Source organism: Neopsephotus bourkii, unplaced genomic scaffold (genome assembly GCF_033783945.1).
Source record: "Neopsephotus bourkii isolate Nb327-2 ecotype Australia unplaced genomic scaffold, CSIRO-AGI_Nbou_v1 NB_234, whole genome shotgun sequence".
NCBI lineage: Eukaryota > Metazoa > Chordata > Aves > Psittaciformes > Psittacidae > Neopsephotus > Neopsephotus bourkii.
The window spans coordinates 5,850,132-5,867,695 of NW_026900744.1; the positions used below are offsets into that span (position 1 = coordinate 5,850,132).

At 48.8% G+C, this 17,564-nt stretch overlaps 2 protein-coding genes, 1 long non-coding RNA gene and 3 other non-coding genes across 11 annotated transcripts in view; 1 reads left to right on the plus strand and 5 right to left on the minus strand.

The window, feature by feature from the left end:
• The window catches only part of KIF2C (kinesin family member 2C), a 19,255-nt gene extending 14,027 nt beyond the window's left edge, over positions 1 to 5,228 (plus strand). For all 6 annotated transcript variants that reach the window (XM_061344996.1, XM_061344997.1, XM_061344992.1 and 3 more), the window contains 6 exons: positions 480 to 590; positions 1,079 to 1,146; positions 2,666 to 2,762; positions 2,840 to 2,956; positions 3,318 to 3,444; positions 4,710 to 5,228. In XM_061344996.1, coding sequence (XP_061200980.1) covers positions 480 to 590; positions 1,079 to 1,146; positions 2,666 to 2,762; positions 2,840 to 2,956; positions 3,318 to 3,444; positions 4,710 to 4,786 — 597 coding nt within the window. In that variant the 3' untranslated portion in view covers positions 4,787 to 5,228. The remainder of the gene's footprint in view (positions 1 to 479; positions 591 to 1,078; positions 1,147 to 2,665; positions 2,763 to 2,839; positions 2,957 to 3,317; positions 3,445 to 4,709) is intronic.
• Positions 1 to 17,355, minus strand: part of ARMH1 (armadillo like helical domain containing 1) — a 25,283-nt gene extending 7,928 nt beyond the window's left edge. Inside the window, 11 exon segments of the mRNA XM_061345007.1 lie at positions 6,526 to 6,603; positions 7,380 to 7,509; positions 8,091 to 8,163; positions 8,441 to 8,563; positions 11,488 to 11,572; positions 11,725 to 11,921; positions 13,334 to 13,500; positions 13,990 to 14,058; positions 14,378 to 14,438; positions 14,441 to 14,602; positions 16,918 to 17,355. Of these exon segments, the coding sequence (XP_061200991.1) occupies positions 6,526 to 6,603; positions 7,380 to 7,509; positions 8,091 to 8,163; positions 8,441 to 8,563; positions 11,488 to 11,572; positions 11,725 to 11,921; positions 13,334 to 13,500; positions 13,990 to 14,058; positions 14,378 to 14,438; positions 14,441 to 14,594 (1,137 nt within the window). The 5' untranslated portion in view covers positions 14,595 to 14,602; positions 16,918 to 17,355.
• Positions 5,077 to 6,290, minus strand: LOC133207814 (uncharacterized). The gene is made up of 2 exons (XR_009724167.1): positions 5,727 to 6,290; positions 5,077 to 5,422 (listed from the first exon to the last, which is right to left on the minus strand). It is a non-coding gene; the product is annotated as an uncharacterized LOC133207814 (long non-coding RNA).
• On the minus strand, positions 8,684 to 8,798 carry LOC133208122 (U5 spliceosomal RNA). Its single transcript, XR_009724251.1, has one exon. It is a non-coding gene; the product is annotated as a U5 spliceosomal RNA (small nuclear RNA).
• LOC133208105 (U5 spliceosomal RNA) lies at positions 9,990 to 10,104 on the minus strand. Its single transcript, XR_009724234.1, has one exon. It is a non-coding gene; the product is annotated as a U5 spliceosomal RNA (small nuclear RNA).
• Positions 10,953 to 11,067, minus strand: LOC133208121 (U5 spliceosomal RNA). Its single transcript, XR_009724250.1, has one exon. It is a non-coding gene; the product is annotated as a U5 spliceosomal RNA (small nuclear RNA).
• Positions 17,356 to 17,564: the final 209 nt, after the last annotated feature.

Consider the following 17,564-nt stretch of genomic DNA (forward strand, 5'->3'; position numbering starts at 1 on the left):
TGAGAACTGTGGACTGTTGGCAAGCTTTCGAGGTCAAGTTCTCACACCTGTGCTTAACCAATTACATGTTAGTCACTAAGGGTCTTCAAGACATGTATTCAATCATCATATGCCAAATCACTGTAAGTGCATGCAAGAAATAGTATATAAGGAGTTAAGGCTTTGTAATAAATGGCTTTTGTCTGATCATATTGATCTCTGACTGGGTCCATATATTTTCTGTGGCACAGCCATTCCAAGCTTCATTCAAGCCATCTTTTTTACCTATGATGGATATACCAGCTGTCCTGTGACAGTCAAAGACCTGGAGTATATTTAAAGATACAAACAGAAAATAAATATAATATAAAGATATTTAAAGCAATAAAGATGACCATTCTCCAGCCTGTTGGATTTACCAGCAACTTGTGGCTGATAGTTTGCAGAGCTGGTTGAGAAGAGGTGCAGATATTGCATTCACAAGACTTATCTTTTATTAGGAATGTATTCGAGCTTTAGGGCAGAACAAATCTCACACCCCTTTCCGGGAGAGCAAGCTGACCCAGGTGCTGAGAGACTCTTTCATAGGAACAAACTCAAGGACCTGTATGGTGAGTATGTGCATGGCACACACACTGCTTATGGGTTCTGCAGTTTTACTGCATGGATAACTGTGTGCTCCTCTAGAATGAGGGGACTTTAAAGGCAGAAAGCTTCACTTCTCTGGCAAGAAAAGTCATACAGTTTCCTTCTCCACTCACCTGTGGTGACTGAGATGCAGTGGTGAGCTATGCCTAGCCCTGGTAGAAGCAGGGCTGCAGAAGTCACTTTCATACACTGAATGTACAGTAGAGCCTGGCATGCCCTCAAAGGGCTCTGCTTCCTGTGGGGGTGCAGCACTGTGGGTATACACAAAACCAGTGGAAAGCTGGATGCAGGGCCACTGGCATGTCCCACAGAACTATGAAGTAAAATGCACTGGAGATAATGGCTCAACTCTACCCTAACATATCCCAGATGCCTGGTGAGATCTGTAGGACCATTAACATGAGTGGAAATCAGATGTGAGAGTCACTGAGGTCTTCTGTTCTGTTTGCAGATAGCAATGATTTCTCCAGGCATGAGCTCATGTGAATACACCTTGAACACACTGAGATATGCTGACAGGTAATGGCCCTTATGATTTGGAGATCTTATTCTCGTCACAGAAAGTGCTTTGGTTGTTTTTAATCTGACCTTTGGAAACTCAGGTTCTCTTGTGTTGTTTGTACTGGTGATTTGGAGCTTTGTTGTTAGGAGCAAATTATTTTAGAGCTGTCTTATGAAACTGAACCGGGTGTTCTCAGTGTGAGACATAATAGATTGTATAAGACCATGACTAATGTTTCCTTTCCTCAGAGGAGGAGTCTGTTATACTGGACTTGACTGCCCTGGTTTTTGTAGGGAGTTTACCATGTCCTGATTACCTCCATGTCCTTTACTTTCTGGATTACATTAGGTCCAATCTCTAAGTGTGTGCTAAGAATGTGTCCCTTATAGTGCCCTACAAGTGGCACAAAACACTTTGTTCTTGATGGGCTTTAGTATGAGCTAATAAGGTATGGTACCTTGGAGACTTTGGGTGGAATCTGAAGGACCTGAGAACTCAAATGCCTCTAAGCAGATGGTGGGAGTGTGTTTGCAGTGCCCCACAGCTGACCTTGGCTACCTGCAGGGTAAGGTAAATTGGACTGCAGGGTAAGGTAAATTGGCAGGGACCAAGCCCCAGGTTTCCCTGGGTGTCTTGCTGGCAGCTGGAACACCTGTGTCAGAGCAGTGGGTGTCCCCTGGATTCTGCTTTACATGCCTCTACACCCCTCCAGTGAGGTGACAAGCAAAGATAAGACTTGACTGTTGTGCAAGTATCATTTTGTTAATATATGACATCTCAGGCTTGGTAGCTTGCCTTCATTTAGTTCACAAAACATTGCTGGAAGGGCGTATGGTAATGCTTGTTGTACACATTTGGAACACTGAATCTTGACAGATTTCCAGATCTGGTTCTGGAGTGAAGTTGCATTTTTCCTTTTTGTGGACAGTTATTCCTGCTCACCTATAAGTACACAACAAAGTGCAAGATCTGACTTGGCATGCTTCAGTAAGATTCTAGCCTTGAGTTGGCCCATTGGGTTCTTTGCAAGGGCAAGTTCAAGCTCCAGGAAGAGGGGGTATTAGCCTGAAACTGACTGGAAATATGAATTTGACACTAGTAACTGGAATGAAATGCCCAGCTGCTGTACCGAGTTATCAGCCATGACTTTCATCTTTCTGTATTCCAGCACAATGGGTATCTGGGCAAAAATCAACCTTAACTTTTTCCTTCTATACCAACTTCTCTTAGCTGGTCATGCTAAACCAAGCTGACATGTGGAAAACAGCTTCTGTGAAAGGCTTTGCTGCAATTAGCATTGTGTGTTTGGATGTTTCTCTTCAGGAGAGGTCCTGGAGACAAACATCTCAGCTTGCTTTCTCCTATAACCCTCTGAGATTTCTGCCCATGTGAGCTGTTCTAGGTGGGGTAATGTGGAACTTGAGTGCAGCTGAATGTTTCTTGCTGAACACTGACTGCTTGCAGTAGCTGCTCTGCGGTGCTGTAGGCCAGGAACTGCTGGAAGAACAGTTTGAGTGACAAATCTTTCTGTTGCAGGGTGAAAGAGCTAAGCTCTCATAATGGAGGTGGTGAAACACAGAATCAGATGGAGACTGAGAGTGAAGAAATGGAAGGCTTGAGTCCTCAATACAATGTACGTGCATGCAGTGGGTTGGACAGATCTTTAAGCTGGGAACAACTTGCTGTTCTTACTTGGACTGTTTCTTGCAGCTCTGCAAGGATGAGGAGGAAGAGCTCTCTCCCCACATGTTCAGCTTTCGTGAGGCTATGACTCAAATCAGTGAACATGAGGAGAAAGTTGTAGAGCAACTTAAAGAACTGAAACAGGTATGTGGAAGAGGCAAGCCTGGCCTAGGCTGCCTTCTGCATGTTGACTGCAGCTTGCTTGTCTGAGCCAAGTGCTGCTAGGGAGGCTGTGGGCTGTAATGCAAGATGCTGTACTATGGTGTTACTTTTTCCTCACTTTTTCCTGTGTTTTCCCGTCCAACTGGTTAAACTGGGGCATTTCAGTGCTTGTGACCATCCAGTCCCCCTTCCCCTCCAACTAGCAACCTCTACTTGCTGCTAGTGAGCACGGACTGGTACTGCTCTGTAGAAGCCTGGCTGTGTTGACTGATGTGCCAGGTTTGAGGAAACAAATTGAATTGCCAGAAAGTCAGTTTCTTACTGTTATCCTTGTAAATAACAGAGACTGGCAACTAAACTTGACTACCTCTTGGGAATCACGGAGCAGCCAGACTACGATCTTGAGACCTTTGTGAGCACAGCTAAGTACTTTGTAGAAGAGAGCTCAAGAAACTTCCTGAGTGTTGGAGGTATGTTAATGCCTATCTCTGGCTAGCACTGTCATTCTACCAGCACACCTGTGGGGGGTTTGAGCACCCAGTCCCTCTGCTTATGATTCCGATCACTTTCTTTGGTGATCATAGAGACAGATCTGAAATACCCTGTTGTCTGCACTTTCCAAAGTAAAATTTTGGCTAGAATCTTCCACTTGCTTTTTACTGCCATGTAACACTGCCTTCCCTTGAGCAGAACACAATATCCACTAAAAGCAGATGAGCTAAAGCCTGTTTGCCTAGGTTGGTTATATAGTTTACCTTTTGCCTTAGCCAAAACCCAGACTTTTGAGAAATAGGTCTTGGTACCATATTCTAGGGATTCATAGGGGTGTACCCTCTCTTTCCATTCCTGTTTTCATTAATATCAGGCCTTGATAACCATCCACTTACATCAATCTGCCAGGCATATACTGAGATGCCTCATCTGCCAGCACCTCAGTTTGGCATGCATTTGCCTTACTGTAGGGCATTAATGTGCCACAAAATCCTTCCAGTGTTCAGTACTGACCCAGTCTGGGGACTTCCCAGTTCAGCACAGGAGGATGTCAACTGCCTGTTTCCTTAGCCCTGCTCACGTTCATTGGAGCAGGGGTGGAAGGGAGATGCATGGGGTTGGTTGACACATGGTAACAGGGGCGGGTGCTTAGACTGCCTGGCTGGAACAGGGGAAGCTATGCTGGTAATTGCTACCTTTCTGCCACTATCACAGTAACTTGTACTTTGCCACTCCAGCCATCGCAGCTGGCATAGTCTGTGCCTCAAAAACAGGCCTATGAGGGTTGTAGTTTTTTTAAATGAGGCTAAAAATTGTGGCATCAAAGTGAACTGTCAGTTTGAAATAGTGACTTGTTTTGTAAGCAGCTCTAACTGTCCTCCCATCTCAAATGCATCCCCATATCTCTCCATTCACCATCTAGAGTGGTGACAAGATAGCAGGAGTAAATGCCCTGCTGCCCTCTCTGCCTTATAGGCTGAGGAAATCTGGTCCTCTGGGATGGTTGGGTTAGTGGCATCTAGTTTGAACTGCAAACTGCAGGTTTGCAACCGCTGAGGAGAGAGATGAACAAGTACAACTGAAGAGCTTTGTGGGACCAGGCAGGATCTGATATTGGCTGAGCAGTTATTGCCCAGTCCACTTACCTCTGTGGCCCTTGCAGAGCCCTACTGAGGGGGACAGCCAGCCCAGGGAGCTCAGCTTCCAGGTCAAGTCACCTTGTGACTCCTATCTTCCTTTACAGAAACTCTGGATGCCCTGGGGGCTGCCATGCAACTGGAGGAGCAAGCCAGCAGGAAGATGAGGCGGAAGAGGCCTTAGTAAATACAGCAAAATGTGGTTGACAAGCAGTTTTCTGTATGTCTTGCATGTTCGTTTGGTTTGTGTCATTCCTATTTTCAGTGTGGCAGAGTGTTTGCAGGTCATGTGTGCCTGAGGGCAGAAAACACAGCAGCATCTCCCTCTCCATGGTCTGGTATCAGGGTGCTTAGCAGAGTGCCAGAAACACCCCTGCAAGGCCTGGGGAGGGGGGCTGAGAGTCTGCTAGACGTCTCTCTTTGGTCCTTTGCTAGTGACAATGGTCTCTTCCAATAGAACTAGATACATGTGTATAGTTTTCTAGTGTACATAACCTTTCCAGATGTGCTTGAAACATTGCAAAACTGTTGCAAGTCTGGCTTTTCTAGAAAGAAAATGGACTTGTATGTAATCATACAACACTGGTATTTTAATAAGTTTGATAAATAAATGCTCCTGAATTTAATTACCTTCTATCTTATAAACTATGTTTCTTGCTGATTCTGGTGCAGTCTAAGAGTCCCTGAAGGCTCGCAGGTGGTGTAGAGAGGCTGGTTTCTTGGGTGAAGTTCTTTTTTAAGTCTTTACACTTGTAATGTTTAAAAATCACTCAAAATAAATCTTGTCTTGCAATTTTGAGATCTGGCTGGTTGGAACTTGCTGAGCAAGGGAGGAGCTGGTTTAGAGGGTACTTATCCTGCAGCTGAGTAAAGCTCAGCATGTAGGAAAGCTCCTGTGAGACTCCCTTGTACCAGTGGAGTTTACTCAAGATTTGAAGATAGCCCCAGGATCTTACTTCACATAATTTCCCATGGCTAACATGCTGCAAACATGTTATCTCCTTCTACCATTACTCTCTCTTTCCCTATATCACTGATCCTCATTTGCTCCCTAAGCTACCTTCTCCCCCTGAAAGTAAAGGGTGTAATTTAAGTGACTATGCCTTCAGCAGCTCTGCACACACCTTCTATGGACTGTACTTTTGCCATGCCTCTAAGGGATATCTACCACAATGGAGGCCAGTACTTCTGCCTGGAGTGGATCCATTTTTGCATACCAGGTCTCAGGACTGTCATGGAAAAGGCAGCAGAAGAGTAAGGATGTTAATGGGATGTGGGCAAGCAGCAGTGACAAGCAGTTAGAGAAGGGATACTTCAACCCAAACAGGATCATTCCCCCACTGCTGGGGCACTTTTGTGATCAAATGTTTAGGGTTGAGCCCTCTGAGCTGTCAAAACTGCCTTGTACCTGGGTGCTGCCTGCATCCTATTAAGATGGCATAGCCAGAGTACCAGGGCTTTAGTTGTGACTAAAGCAAGGGGGTCTTGTTCCACTTCAGGTGTTACTAATGGCTTGGATTATCAAGCCTTTTCCAGTGCTGTCTTGGGATAAGTAAGGATGGGCACGGGTGCAAGGAGCAAATGTTGCCCCTGGTTTGTTCCACCTTCCCTCACTGGTCCCAACATTGGTTACTAATTGCTGTAGCCAGTCAGGAGCAACCTGACTTGGATGAGTTAAAGTTACTTCACAGAAGATCTGAGATCCCTCCTTGCTCTGTCTTGAAGAGCAATTATCTTCTGAACACTGAAAGTGAATGCTTCTCAAAGGGGGCCATAGTTCTGGGCTCTCATGCAAAACTAGTTCTTGTGAAAAGTCCCATCTGCTAACAGGCTTTTTCCCTGTGAAACCCAGACCCTACATCCCTGCAAAACAGACCAAGGTCCTGGGGCCACTGATGACCCCCATAAGGGAGACATGTTTACCATGAAGTACTGGAACAGTGTGTCCCCTAATGCATTCTTCACGGACTCCTCCATGAAGGGAAATGTGTGGACAAAATACTGCAACAGAATAGAGAGTTGATGTGAAGGGAGAGGGGATGTGAGTGTGGGTATAGAGGGTAGAGCTGTAGCGATGATGTGGCTCCAGCTAACCTGTGTCCCATGCCAGTGAGTCCCTGACCACCTCCTTTACTGCTGGTGCTACAAGTGGCACTTCATGAACAGAGCAAGAGAAACTTGTGGCTCCCTACTCAAGCCTCACTTGTTCCCCAGTGCCAGTTCCCACCTTCACTGACAGAGGGAAGATGTTTGAATGTGTTACACTGTGTTCAAGTGCAGTAGTTGCTAGGAAGTTCATCCTGCTCTGCTGTTTGTGCCTGCTTGCACCAGGAAGCTGAGCAGCCTGCTTTCAGCCAGTGCTTATTCAGCCTTTCCCAGCTACTGACCATGAGGTCCTTCCCTGCCACTGTTACACAGGCAGAGCTGTGCTGAGGCAGGCCAGCATCAGCAGGGGAAAATAGCCTTTTTCCAGGCAAATTGTCTTAGTTAGCCCCTTAGCTCTGTGTGCTTGTGACCCACATCAAACCTGAGGCTAGAACAGAGGTGTGAGGGCCAGACTGGGCTTCCCAGTATCCTGTGTGCAGTGAGTGGCAGGAGTGGAGATACAGCTCTTCCCTGAAGGGTCACTTCTCTCCTGCCTTTGGGAACAAGCCTTCCTGCTATGCTGAGGCAAAAGCCCCAACTAACCAATGAGAAACCCCAAAACAGCGCAGGGAGCCTTCCTCTTCAGGTGCTCTGGGAGCGGACCCCATGCTATGGTGTCCCACCATGCTCACCTCCAGGGAGATGCTGGCGTATCTCTGGCTGACCACATGATGCAGGTTCCCCACAGCAACCATCAGGCCGTGTACCACCTTCACCTGGATCAGCTCCTCAGCCACTTCTGCTGACTCCTTGGCTAAGACACTGCAATGAGATAGACCATCAGCCCTCACTTTGTGTGTGGGACCAAGCATGCAACAAATTGAGGCTGGGCCTCTTGGTGTGACCTCAATGGCAAATGGTGTGTCCTTGCCCTACCCCAGTGACACCAACAGACAGGAGAGTCAAACAAGAAATGTTTGGCTGTGTATGGCACAGTGACCATGTAACACATGGGCTTGCAGAGATATTCGTGTTTAATGATTGACAGGAGCTTCCAGGTGTGTATTAAAGCCCAGCAAGTTTCTTGTGTAACCATAACAAACTAGGCTTCGAATGCCACCAACAGTACATCCATGAGCACATCCCTGGAAGACAGTCCCATGTGTCTTCCTACCCAACAAGAGTTTTCTGTCATCTGCTTTTGCAGGAAAAGTGTTCCGATAGCACTATCTTGTGGACACTGCAGGAAAATCATACTGAATTGGCTGATGTTCATTAGTTTGGAGTCCATCATAGGCACTATATTCTTCCACTGGGTGACTGATGTCCTTTTCTACCCAAAGGGAGCCTCTTCTCTAAGGTCTCTTCAGTGCTCCTGTAGTTTTTACTCCCGAGTTTCTTACCCAACGATTTTTGCAGCAGATGCCTGCTGAGTATACACCAGCTTGGGTTCTTTCAGGCCAAGTGCGGCTGGGTCTGCATGAGGAACATGAGGAAGGTAAGAATGATGCTTTTGAAACGCTTCTAAGATGTTTGAAGGGAGCGGAGGTGGAGTTATGCTGCTAACACGAAAAGAGCATGGAAACGCACCTTAGGGACACCCTATTGGTACAATATCATATGTAACACCCTGCAAGGCTCTGTGTGCATGATGCACGCAGCTCTAAGAGCCTCCCCCCTACAACTCAGGGTGATGGCTGAGCCCTGCAGGAGGAGCTGAGGGAGCCTGGGGAGGCTGCAGCCCGCTGCGTACCTCTGGCGGTCTCGCTGCGGAAGGTGAGCTCTGTCCTGCAGGATGGTGTCAGGAACGACACGAGCCCCTCCAGCAGCGCTGGGCGGACCTGATGGGCCATGAGGACCTTCAGCAGCTGGATGGCTGGAGGAGAGGGCAAAGGGAAAGATCGGGAGGAAACACGCCGAGCTCAGAGGGCTGCTAAACCAGGGGGGTCTTAACAGTTACTGAAGCACTCGATCTGTCTTTAACCAGAATAGGGTCAGCTCCACCGAAGCGGAGCCTCAAAAAATTCCTCGACACTCGTGCTTGTTCCTCTCCACGGAAATTTTTAGTAAAAGGCGAAAGATTTATACGGTCTGAAGAGAAACCAGAGTATGCTCCGCCTCTCTCCCCCGCCATCACCACCCGCCTGCCCCGCCACCCAGAGCTCAGGGCGACACCCGATCGCCCGCTCCCGGCCCCGCGGTGCCCCGCAGCCCAGCCCCGCCGCGGCCACCCGAGCCGTGCAGACCCGAACAGCTCGGACCGGCCGAGGGTACCAGCCGCAGCAGCGGACACCGGCGGGGCCGGGCAGCACCGCAATGCCGCGGTGCTCTCTGGGTATGCAAATTAACGTGGTGCTGATGACGAGGGCAGGAACAACCCCAGGTTCCAATATAGGTTGGGGAACGACCTGTTAGAGAGCAGTGTAGGGGAGAGGGACCTGGGGGTCCGACACTGTGCCCTTGTGGCCAAGAAGGCCAATGGCATCCTGGGGTGTATTAGAAGGGGGGTGGTTAGTAGGTCGAGAGAGGTCCTCCTTCCCCTCTACTCTGCCCTGGTGAGACCTCATCTGGAATATTGTGTCCAGTTCTGGGCCCCTCAGTTTAAGAAGGACAGGGACCTGCTGGAGAGAGTCCAGCGCAGGGCAACTAAGATGATTAAGGGAGTGGAGCATCTCCCTTATGAGGAAAGACTGAGGGAGCTGGGTCTCTATAGTTTGGAGAAGAGGAGATTGAGGGGTGACCTTATTAGTGTATATAAATATATAAAGGGGGAGTGTCACGAGGATGGAGCCAGGCTCTTCTCAGTGGCAAACAATGAAAGGACAAGGGGTAATGGGTACAAACTGGAGCACAAGAGGTTCCACTTAAACCTGAGAAGAAACTTCTTCTCAGTGAGGGTGACGGAACACTGGAACAGGCTGCCCAGGGAGGTTGTGGAGTCTCCTTCTCTGGAGACATTCAAAACCCGCCTGGACACGTTCCTGTGTAACCTTATCTAGGTGTTCCTGCTCCGGCAGGGGGATTGGACTAGATGATCTTTTGAGGTCCCTTCCAATCTCTAACATACTGTGATACTGTGATACTGTGATAATGAAGCGGCGGGGGGGGCGCGGATGAGGCGTGGAGTCAGCCCCGCAGCCGGTCCCTATCCCACAATAATAAGACTCTGCTTCTCTCCCCATCCAAACCCCGACGAGTCAGATGTTCCTCCGCTCGCATCCCACCCGCACACAGCCACAGCTGAATGCTTTCAGCAATCACCCGCACACTGTTGTTGATCTGTCTTTAACCAGAATAGGGTCAGCTCCACCGAAATGGAGCCTCAAAAAATTCCTCGACACTCGTGCTTGTTCCTCTCCACGGAAATCTTTAGTAAAAGGCGAAAGATTTATACGATCTGAAGAGAAACCAGAGTATGCCTTTCGTTTCCCCCTGCAATCTTCCCACCCTCAGCTGCTGCCCCGCAGGACACGGCGACCCCCCCCTCCGAGCTACACTTCCCACCCAACCAGCACCGTCTCGCCGCAACTATTGACACCCCCAGCTCGGCCCAAGGCCGCCGGCCACGCCGGTTCAGAGCGGCGGCGGCAGCAACGGGGAGGCACGGCGCTGCCCCGCACTGCACCCTGGGTATGCTAATGAAGGACATGCTAATGAGGAGCCTGCTCCCTGCACCGCGGCAGCGCTGGGCGGGGCCTTGCGGGGACCGGGTGGCCCGGGGAGGGGCGGGGCGATGGAGAGGGGCAGGCTGGACCCTGAGCGGAAGCGGGGAGGGAGGTGGCGCTGCTCGGGTTGGGTCGTGCTGTGCCCGCCGACAGCGCCGCGCAGAGGCGAACAGCCGGCACCGGGAGAGGTAGCGGAACGGCGCTGAGCTGCGGGGCGGGGGCAGGTCCCCACGTAACCGCTTCTCTCCGAGTATGACCTGCTGGGCAGCGGCCTCTGTGCATAGCCGGGTCCGAGGGAAGGGACCGTTCTCTCGTCTTTCGGGCAGACGTAGGGTGCCCTGCGCAGGGTGGGGTGATGAAGCGGCCGCCGGCGGCTGGAGAAGGAGCGGCGCAGCTGCCTGAGCAGCGGGTTGAGGCTACGGGCAGCCGGGCCAGGCCCGGCCCCACTGAGTTCCCAGAGCCAGGCTGACCCTCGCTATCACAGCCCAAAGCGGCTCGTTTATCTACTCTGCGGTCACTGCACTATCGCGGCTCCCAGCCACCTTCCCCTTCTCTTTTCCTAATAGTAAAACGAGTTCTATCTTTAACCAGAATAGGGTCAGCTCCACCGAAGTGGAGCCTCAAAAAATTCCTCGACACTCGTGCTTGTTCCTCTCCACGGAAATCTTTAGTAAAAGGCGAAAGATTTATACGATCTGAAGAGAAACCAGAGTATGCCCTCCATCAACCGCGCACACGCAGCCTCCCCCGGTTGTCGCTTCGAAGCACACGGCGACCCCGCCACTCCCGCCCGGTCCCCGCCGCTATAGCTCGTTGGTCCCCCTGCGGCGTACACGGGCAATGCTCCGCACCCGGGGCGGCGGCTCGGAGGGAACGGACAACTTTAACGGGGCCGTGGCGCCGGTCCGCAGTGCACCCTGGGTATGCAAATGAAGCAATGCTAAGCAGCCGCATGCTAATGAGGCACCCGAGTCGCCGAGGGAGGCCTTAGCCCCATGCGGGATAATCCGCCCTTCTGGTCCCGCCGCCACACGGGCCGAAGCATCCCATCCCCTGCCCAAGCCGCCCTTATGCACACCCACAGCCTCCCCCAGGCACCCTCAGCCCCTGCCCAGGGTGGCTGGACAGGTCCTGCCTTCGTGCTGGACCTGCAGGTGTGTGGAGCACAGCACACCCAGCACCAGCTCCACCACAGCTGTGGGCACCTCTCCCACCACATCCTGTGGGGGAAAGGGGACAGTGACAGGGGCAGTCTTCACACCGGACTCCAGGCTGTGCTCCTTCAACCCTGATGCCAAGGAGGCTGTTCCAGCTCCTGCCAGGGCAGGAAGGACAGATAGGGAAGCTAATGTTGCCCTTAGCCATGACCTACCTTCATGACCCGCAGTGTCTGCAGATCCAGCTACTGGGCTCGGGGGAAGTCACATGGCAGCACAGCAATGAGGCCTTCGTAGACTTGGTTCTGGTACTTGGGATTGCTGTGGCCCAAAGAGTCCAGCAGAATCTGTGTGTCTTCTTGAGCCTCTGCTCAGTTGGAAGTGGCCAAGAACTTGGCAAGGGATTGCACTCCTGTGGAGAGAGAGACACCAACTCATGTGCCTGCATGAGCCTGGATCACCCACCTCAGCTGTTCCACTGTCACCCCAGAGGGAACCCAGCACCACATCCCACTCAAAATAGGGCTTGAAGAAGAAAAGCCAAGAAAAAGTTCTTTCTTTGGAAAACCAGTTGGCAAAATTCTAACTGGAGTATGTGGCCAAGGCGCTTTGACAGGAGCAGAGTCTGGCACTGCTAAAGATCGCTCTGATGATCCTGCGGCTTTGTCTTTCTTTGATGGCAGGTATCACTTCATGGCCTCTGACAATAGAATCTGAGCTACAGAATGGCTAACAGGGTTTGGCTTATGGTGCCCAGGGAAAAAAGAAACAAAACAAGAAAAAACCTGTTATCATGTTCTTTCAAAATCATAGGATCAACTTGGCTGGAAAAGACCTTTAAGATCATCAAACCCAACCTCGACCTTAGGACTGCCAAGTCCACCACTAAACCATGTCAATAAGGGCCTCATCTACATGGTTTGTGAACAATTCCAGGGATGGTGACCCCACCACTGCCCTGGGCAGCCTCTTCCAGTGCCTGACCACCCTTTTGATGGAGAAATTGTACCTATTATCCATTCTAAACCTCCCCTGGTGGAGCTTGAGACTGTTACCTCTTGTCCTATCACTTGTTACTTGGGAGAAGAGACCAGCCACCTCCTCTCCATCCTCCTTTCAGGTAGCTGTAGAGAAGAGATAAGTACCCTCCTGAACCTTCTCTTCTCTAAACTAAACAACCCCTGTTCTCTCAGCTGTTCCTTGTCAAATGTGCTTCAGACCTTTCACCAGCTTTGTTGCCCTTCTCTGGTCCTGCTCCAGCAGCTCAATAGCTCTCTTGTAGTGAAGGGCCCAGAGCTGAACACAGTGTTTGAGGTGCAGCCTCACCAGTGCTCATGATCACTCACCAGGGGGATGATCACTTCCCTAGTCCTGCTTACCACACTATTGCTGATACAGGCCAGGATGCCGTTGGCCTTGGCTGCCTGGGCACAAGCTGGCTCATGTTCAGTTGGCCAAGGTACAAACTGCAAAACCCTCCCACCCCAAGAGGAAAGTTTGCAGTAGGTGAATGCTGCAGATAAGAAGGGAAACTGTTTTGTGGGTTTTAACTGAAGCAGTGCAACCAGGAGGACAGCAATATCACATCGAAAGAAATAAGTTTAAAGAAAGCAAGCTCAGTACAAACTGAGAGAGGGGATGAAATGCAACTGCTCAACAACAGCCAAAACTCTGAACTCCTTCTAGCAGAACACTGGGGCATTTGCCATCAGCAGGGGGAGAAAAGGGAATGGCTCCGTAACTCCAGCAGCCCCAGAGGCTAGAGGTCAAGGGATAACATCCTTGTCTGAACTAGGAACAAGCACATATGGACACACTGCATACCGTAGCTTTCACAGATGAGCTCCCTATACTTCCTGCCAGCATCTGCGATGAGCTGCAGCAGCTTTACAGACTCCCTCTTGTCCTCTTCTTCGTGGTAGTTCAGCCCTGGTATTTCCAGGAGAATCAAGACACCTCCAATCTCTAGGAATTCGATAAGGCATCTGTGTCTGCAAAGATAGGGGGAACAAAGCCAAAAGCATCACCTACTTCCTCTGCCACCACATCATGCTCCCAGGAACCATTACCTCCTGCCTTAGAGTGCGGGTGCCCGAGCAGGGAACACCAGGAGGCTTAGCCTGAAACACAGAGGCAGATGCCTGCTAACAGGATGCTTTGCTGCCAGCAGGTCACCAGCTCCTGTTTTACCCTGTGCTCATTTCAGAACCACAGTCAGAGGAGGCTTCATCTCTGCACTCAGACTCTCACCACACTCATTTCAGATTGTGTCAAGGACCCGATGGCTCTGGAGATGTGCATAAGCAGTGGATTTGGTTTGGAGAGCATTCAAAATTCCTACCAGAAGCCTCACTGAGGCTTGCCTTGCCTGAAATTCTTACACAGCTCTCACAAAACATGTCCAATGACTTGTTGCTTTATCTGCTCACCCTTGTGTGCCTTCCCTACGAGCCTCTGATACGGTGACATGCCATACTCACCCGCTTGCAGCAGATAAAAAGATGCCAATGGATCTGAGCAGTTTGCTGAGGCATGTGCTGTACGTGTAGCTGTTTGGCAGGGTTAAGGAGAGAGCTGCAGACCACTGTGGTGTCCCACAGGCCTCCTTTGGTGGTCTGGAGGTCTGAATTGCCTACTCTCTCATGTGAGAGTGCATGGACCTTCCCATCATCCCAATATGAGAAAAACCACTAATTCTAGGTCCCTGAGAGACAGGTTACGTGGCTCTCCCTTTAGTTCCATCTTTGGATAGACAGGGATATTTAACCATGCAGAACACAGCTGGATATGGATATCTCCATACAGAAGCTTACTCTTTAAACAATCTTTCAGTGGAGAACTTTCCCCTCCTCTCCATCCCACTGCCACCTCCAAGGAAGCAGATATGTCATCTTGAGCCATGCTGCTAGGCGAGCCAGAAACAGCTGGTTCCCTGGGAGAGCTCCAGTTCTGGTTCTGTCTTGCTGTCATTGCTTTTAATGAAGTTGTCCACTATGTAGCTTCGTGCAACTTTGTGGGCACTATCCCATTCCTGCAAGAAAACCATGAGGCTCCTGGTGGCTTCCTGCTCTGTGACAGAAGTCATGATCTCTTCTGCCTAGAGAAAAGTCAGAAAGAAGTTAAAAAAGGGCTTAGAAGATAGAAGTCTGTACTAAGGAGTTCCTACCAAGATCAGATTTAAAATCTCTGGCAAATAATATAGAATCATTTAGGTTTAAAGCACTTACTAACCATTAATTTAATCTCATTATCCTTTATACTAATTTCATAGATAGAAAACCTGAGGCAAAAGGAGAGTTCTGGTGTGTCTGAAGCTGTGCAATGAATTTGCAACAGACTTGAGATTATTTTCCAGGGCAGGTGGCTTCACCACAGGAGCTCTCTTCTCTGCTCTGTTAATAAAGTCATTTTGATGTTACCCATTACCCCAGCCTTGGTTTCTCACTAGCCTCATGATATGAAAACTGCATCCCATAGCTGACCTGCCACAGAATAACTAGTGTGAAATGAGATCACAAATAAGTATGGATTTATGGGGAGTGACAGGGTCAAGGGGGCTGTAAATGCCTGTTAGCACAGCAGTGCAGCATGCCCTCATTTGTGTGATGCAGTGACAGTCATTTGGACTGGGTCCACATCCACTCCAGGAAGATGTGCTTGTTCTTGTCAGTGGGATAGCACTTTGGGACCCTTTGGCATGACAGATATTTGCTCTGTTTTTTACTTAGCTAATTGCTATGGCATAGTTTTAAATAATCTAAGAAAACCTAAAATTATAAGAACTATAGACAATAAGACAGAAAGTCCAGAAACATTCCTTGCCTGCACTTCCTTCCATCCCTTCATACAGGTGTTAAATAAAGCAATCCATAATTTGCCCAAATTCTTTGGCACACTTTTCACTCAGTATGGTATATCCCCTAGTCCAACTTGACAATTGTGAAGGTACACTTGGTAGGGGAATGAAACATTAGAGGATAAAGTTCTCCATTCAGGTAGATGAGAATTCCACTGATGTGTATGTGTTTGGCCTCAAGAGACTGACCAACCTCAAGGAGCATTGCAATTAAGCACCAGTGTCTGTATACACAAACAGGTGCAGAAAGAGGGATGAGGTCACAGACATCTACATTAACACAGGCATGTTGTCCTCCATCAAGGCGCAGCAACATGCTTGAGGATGAGAAAGGAATTCATGTCCTATCTAATACCGTTGTTGAACTTCCTACACAAGAAAAGCACCATTTTAGGTTCTATGTAAAGTGTGGTTTAGGAAGAAAAATCTTTAGGACACAAAATCTTCAGGTTTCAGAAGTTTCTTTCAATGTAATATAAGTCACCAAGATTACCAATTTCCTATCCACAAAGTTCTTAAGCTTTTTTTCCCTAGAATCTAGAGCAAAATTCCAGATCAGTTCCAGAATACCCCCAAGCTGCTCAAAAGTAACTTTCCATTCATATTACCTTGAGCAGACTGAAAGCAATGACCAAGAAGTGAACATGAACCTCAGTACCTGAAAACAGTACCTGAAAACAAACAAACAAACAACGTCTTCAAAAAGCTGTCTAAGAAACAATGTTTGAGAACTACGAGGAGATGAAATCTCATTTGGGAATTAACGATCTGTGCTCTGTAAGGAGCCTGTGTCCTTGGCAGGGCATTTTCAGGATCTCCTTTGCAGGGAAGCAGGTTTAAAATAAATCCATTTTCCCAAAATAGTTGTGATTGAAAATGTTATTAGCCATAACAAATGTTAGCGCTGACAGGAGAATGGCCTGTTAGGGGCCTCTGGTGAAACAGTCAAGTGAAAGTCATATTTCACATTACTGCGAGCATTTTCCTGTGATTTACAGAATATTTGTGAAACATTACTTGCAAGGCATATGATTGATATTGAGAGAACAGCTAGTGTGTAGGGGGAACCTGTATTTCACAGCGCTGTTTGCATGAAATTTACAGTCCCATAAAGTGCTCCTCTGTCCTTAACAGAGATCTAGTTAAAAGAACTTTACAGTCTGAAACATCCCCAAATTGATTCTAAATTAATGTTTCCATATTTATGTTGAAGATGCTGGTGGTGTAATGCTATCTTATTTTTATTATAAAGCTGCAGCAAGCCCTCCACTATTCAGAAATACCAGCACCAGCCTCTAGACGTGAGGATTTTAGGAATACATAGGGCTTGCCTATGAATCAATGGCAAAAAAAAAAGAGTTGGAAACAATAACATGAGGCTTCTGAGGATACAGTGGTATCAGTCCCTGGTTGCTATAATAACAGCAGCTGCTGACAGAGTTGTCTTTAAGCCGACATTACAAAGTACCCTGAAAATGTACATGAATATTTTTATGATGACTATTTTAAATATGGGAACATACAGATGGATACATATGGGAAGTTAAATGACTTGCCTGAGTCGTTTGTCACTGCTAGCATCAGCATGTAACTGGCTTCAAACTCTGCTCTCAACAGTGCTGGGCTGCCACCCCAGTCCACTGGACCTAATAACCAAAACAAGGCTGGGTCAGGGCAGAGCTTTATTGCTGCCAAGAAAAGGACAAGTGATTTAGCAACTGGCTCTAGCAATTCAGCAGTTCTTTACATTCAGAGTGCTGCTAAATCATCAGATTGAGATCAAAAGACAAGAGTGGTGTTGCATCAGCCTCAGTGGGAGTGTGAGGTGCCAGGGACTGACAGCCTTGAACTCATGGAAGGACAGAGTGACGGTGATTTGGCACTACCTTTGCATCTTACAACACTAAGACTGGGCCTAGCCTCAAGCAAAGCTTAGAGCTTGTATTTCCCTAGGTTTCACCCCCTCCTGCCACACCTCAAGTCCCCCACAACCCTCCTCATACACAATGTACTTTCCTCAGTACACTCCAGTACCTTCCACCCAACACCCACAGTCCCACTGGCCCCTCTCACTACACTGCCTCCCAGCACCATTAACCCCAGCTAGCACCCCAAACCTAACCCCTGCACTCCTCTCACCCCCAGCCAGGCCCTGCACTGACCCCTGCATGGATCCCAGCCCTACCTGCCCTAATCCAC